The 8,892-nt window shown below is 44.7% G+C and overlaps 1 protein-coding gene across 1 annotated transcript; it reads right to left on the bottom strand.

Annotated features, from left to right (window-relative positions):
- Positions 1-203: 203 nt before the first annotated feature.
- LOC132404020 (endoplasmic reticulum resident protein 29-like) lies at positions 204-6,602 on the bottom strand. The gene is made up of 3 exons (XM_059987972.1): positions 6,419-6,602; positions 4,865-5,003; positions 204-2,260 (listed from the first exon to the last, which is right to left on the bottom strand). The coding sequence occupies exons 1-3, from the start codon at positions 6,566-6,568 to the stop codon at positions 1,758-1,760; spliced, it is 792 nt and encodes a 263-aa protein (XP_059843955.1). The 5' UTR covers positions 6,569-6,602; the 3' UTR covers positions 204-1,757.
- Between the last annotated feature and the right edge of the window lie 2,290 nt (positions 6,603-8,892).

The following is an 8,892-nucleotide window of genomic DNA, read 5'->3' as shown; positions in this document are numbered from 1 at the left end:
TGGGATAATCCATCTCTCAGAAATGCACTGAAGTATCAGCCTTTGTACATGCCTGAGTGGGGAACGGAGGTCTGGAACCCAGCTCCAATGCCTTGTAAAGTTTCTCAGCCAACAGCTAAATCAGGTACTATAAACACCTGGGACTAATAGCAACTTGCTCCGAATGTAGGAATATAGAATTGAACAGGCGGCACAAATATAAGGTAAGTGTAAATTATCAAGTTTAATACATTTTTAAAACAATTAGGCTCAAGAAATTGTTTTCACATGTGGACAATTATAACACTGATAGATTGTTGGAAGATCTAATTAAGGAGTAAAATCTAATTAAGAATTGAGCAAAACTGGATGTTACCAAATTTGTACTAAACTTTTATTTATTGCCACAGAGTAGAGTACATTTGTGAATATGTCTGTAACAGGATTTGGGCACTCCTTAGCTCACCCTGAGGTCACTTCAGATTTTGTTCTGGCAACAGATCCCTGTAGATGGGCTGTCCTGTAAAACGATTGTCTCTGGGATTTATTGAGAAAGCCTAGGGAATGAAATTGGGCTTCCTTCTACCGTGAGAGAGGAGATTTGCACACGTTCTGCTTCACTCGTGATGCTTCGATAATTAGCCTGGACCTTAGCAGGGATTCTGTAGCATTCCTCCTCTTGCTCTCCAAATGACAACATTGGGGAATGTTGTTCAAAGATATTGCCACCCCGCAGCATTGAGATGTTGCTACGTGATTAGCTGATTAGATATTTGCAACAGGGAGCAGGTGTACATATTAAAGTGACCACTGAGGAAATAAGGAGAACTAGACTACTAAAATATTTGCAGCGTTAGTGAACCACCCTTTTACAAACTTATTCCTTTAACTTCTGCCCTCGGTTTGCATACAGCCCATTGCGACATTCTTGGAATGAGATTGGCTTTTGGAAGGACAGACTCTGCCTCAGTTCGTCATGTCAGCAAATGTTCAACAAAACATTACAGAAAAAATTTATTTTTAAGATTTAAAATCGTAAAAAGGCTTGTAAACAATTAAAACTCTTAACCATGTCACTGCTGAAGGGCAGATTTGGGTAAAATTCACCCTAATTTTACATGCTTTGGGGGGGAGGGGGGAAATAAATTTGGATTCATTTGGTGTCCCCTCCTCTCAGCTGGCCTACCTGTGTCACGGGCCGTTCCCTTACTGTAGGTGACCGATCCCAAGCCACCAATAACACTGAATGGAAGATCGTAATGCAGTAGAGCACTGCTGTTAAGTAGCTCCTCTGCAACCACACAACGGGGAGCTCTGCACAGCAAGGAAAATGTCAGGTGATGATGTATGTCTGTCCCCTGCGCTACGTACTGCCAAAGAAAGAAGATAATGTTGCTGAAAGTTCCCTCTCAAAGAGAGGAACTTGGACTGTTGCAGCTACATGTCAATTTGCGATAATTACAAATTGAGATGCCAAGACTCTGAGTTGGAAGAGATTGTAAGGAGGTGGACCATGACATTATTGGCTTCCATGCTCTAGGACTGAGAGGTGGGATTGAGAATGGACAGTGCAAGGGGTGGCAACCTTCTGTCTTCCCTGTGGGTCCTGTCAGGTGGCAGCTGAGGGTATAGCAAGGGACAGTGACATTGAGCAAACAGGATTAGGGAAAGAGAGAACTACCGAAGGCGAGACCCTCCTTTCCTGACAACTCCAGCAGTAACATGACTTACAGTAGGAAGCTTTCTTTCTCCAGACTTCAACAGATCCCAAATCCCTCTCACAGCTCCTCTTTCAGTGCACTTGGTATCTGGAAAGAGCTCAGGATGTTCTGCCTCTTCTGAATCTCTGTCTTCTTGGCCAAGCTCATCTTGCTCTCCTCCAGCAGTTTGCCAATCCGCGCAATCTCTGAGCTCACGAACGAGTCACCTTGCACCAAGACCTTGCTCATAATTTTGGAGTACTGTTCTGCCAGCTTCTGCTCCGACTCTGGCAGCTTTCCTATCATGTTCCTTACCTTCTCCGCGATCTTCTGCCGTTCTTCTTGACTACTTGTGCCGCTGAACTCCTGGGCAAGGAAATCATATTCCTCCAGGCAGCCCAGCATCCCGACCCACACACCTTTAGTTTTCAACCACTGCTGAATATTTTCCTGTTTAATCTCCCCCACGTACTGGGCTGGATTCTCCAAATCCCCGTTACTGAACAGCAGGTAGACAGGATAGTCATCTTTCTCCACTTTATATTTTACACCAAGCTCTGCATTTTCCTTTTCACCATAATCTGTATTGAAAAAAGTTTTTAAAATGTAGAATTAAATCAATGTCTTGCAGCATAACTTTCTGACTAACATTTTATCCTCAGAATTTGTCATTCTGTGTCTTCACCTCTTTTTGTACCATATTCTCCCCTCCATCTGGATCTAACATTTCACAAACGAGACCGTCCAGACTAGGCAACGAACACCCCTTTGTTACCTTCTCTTATATTTGTGATCACACTTTAAAAAAGGGTACCAACTGAATGAGCAACCATTTGGTATTTATTAATTAAGAATGCAGAAAGATTTGATGTTGCAGTGTTCACTGAGCTTGGCAATTAATTAGCTTGCAGATTTTTCATCACCAGTCAAGGTGACTTCCTCAGTGTGCAGTTGTTGGCGTTTCTCTGTGGGCATGCACCAAGGATGTCATCGACTGGTGATGAAACGTCTGCAAGCTAATTGCCAAGCTCGGATCAAGTGCCTCATCCCAATACTCACCACCATCCTAAATGCTGTGTAAACCTGTGTATAATTCTAATTATAAAAAAAAATCCTTGCATTACACGAGGAACCCCCACCCCACCCCTCAAATGTCTTCTCCCACCTCGAATAGAAAACAGGGAAAAGTTGTATGGTATTCTTTGGGAATTTGCTGTTTAGCTCCAAACCTGTTTCCTGATGTGGCTTCCCAACTGTGCTGAAGCCTCCCTGTGTTGTGTGAATCAACAGTACTGGAGAACCAAGTATTGACTCCTCAATATTAACAATGTAGAGTTTAAAAAAAAAGCTGCTATAAATCCTTTTAATGCACTTGTCTTCATTTCCACGTGTCCCTAAATTAGAAGTTATTAAGAAAAAAAGTCCCCCTCCAAGTGTTTGGATGCTTACGTGCCTCAATGAGTTGGCGAGAAATGCTGGCTGGAGTCAGGGCCTTATACTTCGGCTCTTGGCAGGGTTACCCTTGCTGAACGGGTCAATGGGTAGAGGACAGACCAGTCCACCGGTCCTCCAGGTTTGGACTGGTCAAATAAGAATTGTTACGGATACAGCGACGAAAAATCCTTTACTACCTGTGTGTGACAGTACAGAGTTGGAGGGCTTTCATTGCCACCCTAATAGGCAGTAAGTTAAAAACAGTACCAATGTTCAAGAAAAACGTGGAACAAAACTATGTCAGATTACCCTGACATCAATAGAAAGGGAAATAATATAATCTATTGTTGGGCATATGGTGGAAAGGCACGTTGATCAGGGAGCACCATCACAAAACATATGTTCTTTCAGGCAGATTACAACTGGTGTGAAGAAGGAACTACAGGAACTCAGTCCATTTGGATTAGTATTATTATAGAATGGGATTGGTTCAAAGATTCAAAGTACATTTATTATCGAAGTCTGCTACAGAATTCAACTCTGAGACTTGTCCTCTCCTAGGCAGCCACTGTTAATAGTAAATGCAATCAGAATATACATGTCCGTTTCAGGTTAGTAAGTAACTAGTTTTCCACCAAGGCGACCACAACCTTGTTGTTGGGTTTGAAGGCTTGTGTGCCTCAGTGACCCAGAGAGCTACGTTGGCTGGAGTCGGGACTTTATGCTTTGGCTCTTGGGTAAGGTCATCCATGCCAAACAGGTCAAAGGGTAGAGGTCAGACTGAGTGGTCCACCAGTCCAGGTTAGGGGTTCAGCTCCGGGCTAACAACCCAGACTGGTCAAACAAAAATGTTATGGAAACAGCAATGAAGAATCCTTCTATATCTGAGTGCGACGGTATTCCTGAGTCCCCACCCAGGGCTTGCATGACAAAGTAGTGAAAACCGAGAGGAAGCTACTGACATGATGAAGGAAGCCCTGAACACCACCCGAGGTGGAGACCTTCACTGCTACCCTAAGTGTCAGTGGTGTAATGGACAGTAAGTAAGCAAATAGTTTTCATTTTTATTACAAAAGGAATGGAGTATAAGACCAAAAACAAGTCTTAAAACAACTATCTCAGCCTCTAGAATTATATTTAGTGTCCTTAAGAAAGATAAACTTGCTTTTGAGGGAATACAACAAAAATTCCCCTGGCTGCTCTTCCCTCAGGGCATTAAGCTTCTGGACTCCCTGCTGCATCACATTCGAAGTGTCACTGGTTAATCTGTTCTGTGCCTTACAATATTTAATTTATGCTCTTTAGTTTGTTTATTTATGCATAATTCATCTGTAGATTTAATCCTTACTTTCCTCAATTATTGTGAGTCATATGTACCACAGTGCCTTACACCCTTGTTCAGAGAAACATTCTCATTTGACACATATGTAGTTGAACGATAATAGACTTGACATGGGGAAAAAGTATGAAAGTCAGAATTGAAGATCAACCTCAATGCTATTGAATGACAAAATGGTCTCAAATTACCTATTTTCACATCTTGTTCATTTTATGTAAAGCATGTTAAATCTATGCAGGAGCTTCATATTAATTGGGCTGTTGAAGTGTTGCAAAAGTGCCACATTGTTGTACAAATTGTGTGTTACACAAAGCGATTGAATAGAGCAGGCTGGATCGATCAGACATATGCTAATGCAGACCATACTTTTTTATCCTTTGCTATAAATTTGGACAAACAATTCTGTACCCACCTGATATTCCAACTTCAGCCACCACGAGGTCCTTGCTGGAAGCAGAGTTTTCTGCTAACTTCTTGAACTCATCCTGCTTCTCTCCATAAGGATACTGTGTGTCAATCTTCACCAGGACATGCTTCAGTTTGGGGATAACCTGCAGGGAACAAAGGCATCTCAGGGGCTGTGTTTCAAAGGTTCTTTTAGTATAAAAGTATACAACTCTGTATTTTTTTTCTTCTCCAAATAGCTTCAAAACGAAGTTAAAAAAATGGCTGCACGATCATCAACCCGCTGTGGGAGGCAACTGGAGGAAGTCCACATGGTCACAGGGAGAACATATAAACTCCTCACAGTCAGCGGCAGGAACTGAACCCTGGTTGCTGGTACCGTAAAGAATTGCGCTAGCCACTGGGCTACTGCGTTTCACACCTGTGCTTAAAGTTGCCACTGAGTGTAAACGGTGGAGATTAATACATTTTTGGAGATAGGGATACAAGGGACTGACACATGATTAAAGCAGGGGAATAGTGGGGACAGGCTGGGTAGAAATGTTGTACAGAATTTAGCACCGCTCCCTCGGACTTCAAGGACCCGGGTTTGATCGTGGACTTGGGTGCCGTGTTTGAGGAGTTATTCTCCCCCTCACTGCTTAGCTTTTATCCGGGCCCTCGGTTTTCTCCTCACGTTCCAGTGATCTGCTGGGAGATTAACTGGCAAAGGAATTGAAGGGGAGCTGATGCGAAGTGAAAATAGAGCTGATGAAAGTGGTCTGCTAGGAGCTGTTTTTGGACCCAGACACGAAATGCTGTTTTGGAGCCGATGGACTGAAGGGCTCTGCTAAATGGGGAGGAGAGGTCAGGCAAACAAGTAACGAGTGAGAGAGTTCAGAAAAGACAGCAGCATCGTAATATGCAAGATGGAGCTTGCGGGAGGGAGGGACAGGAACACGCGTTCAGAAAGGATTGGTGCGCTGATGGTCGCTGTTATTAGTTGTAACTTCTCTATTGGCTATTAACCACCTTATGAAGCTAGCATTTTTTTTAAAAAAAAGCACAGCGATTACGGCTCCAGAAATTTCCTTGTCGTTAAGGTATCCAAACCGTCGAGCACATTCACTCAGTGACAACCAGCAGTGAAACTTTCTATCTGGGAACGAACGCTATATTGCAAACCGCTTCCCTCACAGCGGTCCATCGTTGCGATGCCGTTTACGTTGATCAACTCAAACATGAAAATAGGAGTAGTAATGAGGTTCCATATCCATCCCACCGGAGCTTAGCTATTAAAACTCGAATGTTCTTTCCAAATTAAACAAACGATCTCGAGCGGATAAATGTCAATTTTCTCCGAGAAGATATTTGTTTTGCCCCTTAATAATTTTTCATTTAAATGTTAGTAATATGTTCAAGTTGCATCTGGTTATTAAAGAACAACGATGACAGCTGAGCGGATTATGTATATATTTGCATTTTTATAAATACGTTGCTAAGGAAGTTGGAATTTGCCAGAGGTTTGTGGCGATTAAACCAACCACACATTCAGTCCAGGCCGATTTAAGGATCCACTCACCTTGTAAAACGTGACCGTGTCCAGGGGCAGGGAACCGACCGTGTGCAGGGCTCCGGTGGGAATAGAAAGGTGCAAAAATCCCGCGATTAGAAAGAGCAGAGAGGAGCGACCGGTAACCGCCATCGTTCGTTCTTCTCGCATTAGCACCATGTGATCCTTTCGGGGATGGGAGCTTCATGCAAATTGCACCAGCCCTCCTGTTCTGACCAGCCCCAAAGCGTAAGCAATTTCTAACAACAAATAGAACAGCAAGTCTTCAGTACTTGCCACACGCGGGGAGGGAAGTGTGCAAGAAATGCGGAATTGAGGAAATAGGTTCTTATTGATGCTTTAAAAGAGAGGTATAGTTTTCTAAGTTATTTTTGCTGCTGTATTGGATGTCCTTGCTTCCGCTAGTGGGTGGGCTCTCGGTGTCTGACCTTGTTCTTGCATTAGCAACACGAAGGGACTGTACAATGGAAGAGATGACAAAGCGGCTCCTGAAGGTTGTCGTAGGCAGGGGTGATAGAGGGGATAAGTTCCCACTACCTATTAAAAGCTCCTAACGCGGTAAGTCTCAAACAGCATCTGACAACCAAGTCCAGCGCCTGTCCTTCACATGAGGCTTAGCTACGAAGTCTGGCTGAGCCGTTTCTACCGACAGGACCAGGGGCAAAAGGGGGGGGGGGGGGGTTACTGGCGCATTACAACCAGTCGCTTCGGGCAGATGGAGCTCGTTAGCCGCGGCTGACAGCTCACCAAACCTCGGCTGCCATGCAGGCTTCAGGAGTAAACCCCGAGGACAAATCCGGAGCTAACGTAGTCCGAGGTTGAGTTCAACGTCGCTGGTGCCAAACTGTATCGGCCCCTACAGTTGCTTTCGGTTCGTCGGCTGTGTGGAGAGAGGGAGTCTGTTGTCTGGACAACAGCTTGTGTGTGTGTGTGTGTAGTGTGTGTAGTGTGCAGGTCAGTTCAGTGATGAGTGGTGTGTGTGTGTGTGTAGTGTGCAGGTCAGTTCAGTGATGAGTGGTGTGTGTGTAGTGTGCAGGTTAGTTCAGTGATGAGTGGTGTGTGTGTGTGTGTGTGTAGTGTGCAGGTTAGTTCAGTGATGAGTAGTGTGTGTGTAGTGTGTGTAGTGTGCAGGTCAGTTCAGTGATGAGTGGTGTGTGTAGCGTGCAGGTCAGTTCAGTGATGAGTGGTGTGTGTGTGTAGTGTGCAGGTTAGTTCAGTGATCAGTGGTGTGTGTGTGTGTGTGTGTAGTGTGCAGGTCAGTTCAGTGATGAGTGGTGTGTGTGTGTAGTGTGCAGGTTAGTTCAGTGATGAGTGGTGTGTGTGTAGTGTGCAGGTTAGTTCAGTGATGAGTGGTGTGTGTGTAGTGTGTGTGTAGTGTGTGTAGTGTGCAGGTCAGTTCAGTGATGAGTGGTGTGTGTGTGTAGTGTGCAGGTTAGTTCAGTGATCAGTGGTGTGTGTGTGTGTGTGTGTAGTGTGCAGGTCAGTTCAGTGATGAGTGGTGTGTGTGTGTAGTGTGCAGGTTAGTTCAGTGATCAGTGGTGTGTGTGTGTGTGTGTAGTGTGCAGGTTAGTTCAGTGATGAGTGGTGTGTGTGTAGTGTGTGTAGTGTGCAGGTTAGTTCAGTGATGAGTGGTGTGTGTGTGTAGTGTGCAGGTCAGTTCAATGATGAGTGGTGAGTGTGTAGTGTGCAGGTTAGTTCAGTGATCAGTGGTGTGTGTGTGTGTGTGTGTAGTGTGCAGGTTAGTTCAGTGATGAGTGGTGTGTGTGTGTGTGTAGTGTGCAGGTCAGTTCAGTGATGAGTGGTGTGTGTAGTGTGCAGGTTAGTTCAGTGATGAGTGGTGTGTGTGTGTGTAGTGTGTGTAGCGTGCAGGTTAGTTCAGTGATGAGTGGTGTGTGTGTGTGTAGTGTGTGTAGTGTGCAGGTTAGTTCAGTGATGAGTGGTGTGTGTGTGTGTAGTGTGTGTAGCGTGCAGGTTAGTTCAGTGATGAGTGGTGTGTGTGTAGTGTGTGTAGCGTGCAGGTTAGTTCAGTGATGAGTGGTGTGTGTGTAGTGTGTGTAGCGTGCAGGTTAGTTCAGTGATGAGTGGTGTGTGTGTAGTGTGTGTAGCGTGCAGGTTAGTTCAGTGATGAGTGGTGTGTGTGTGTGTGTGTGTATGTAGTGTGCAGGTTAGTTCAGTGATGAGTGGTGTGTGTGTAGCGTGCAGGTTAGTTCAGTGATGAGTGGTGTGTGTATAGTGTGTGTAGTGTGCAGGTTAGTTCAGTGATGAGTGGTGTGTGTGTGTGTAGTGTGTGTAGCGTGCAGGTTAGTTCAGTGATGAGTGGTGTGTGTGTGTGTGTGTGTATGTAGTGTGCAGGTTAGTTCAGTGATGAGTGGTGTGTGTGTGTGTGTGTGTATGTAGTGTGCAGGTTAGTTCAGTGATGAGTGGTGTGTGTGTGTGTGTGTATGTAGTGTGCAGGTTAGTTCAGTGATGAGTGGTGTGTGTGT

The sequence above is a fragment of the Hypanus sabinus genome, chromosome 13, assembly GCF_030144855.1.
Source record: "Hypanus sabinus isolate sHypSab1 chromosome 13, sHypSab1.hap1, whole genome shotgun sequence".
In the NCBI taxonomy this organism is placed as follows: domain Eukaryota; kingdom Metazoa; phylum Chordata; class Chondrichthyes; order Myliobatiformes; family Dasyatidae; genus Hypanus; species Hypanus sabinus.
The sequence above is the reverse complement of the archived record's forward strand: the minus strand, read 5'-3'. Positions and strand labels throughout refer to the sequence as shown.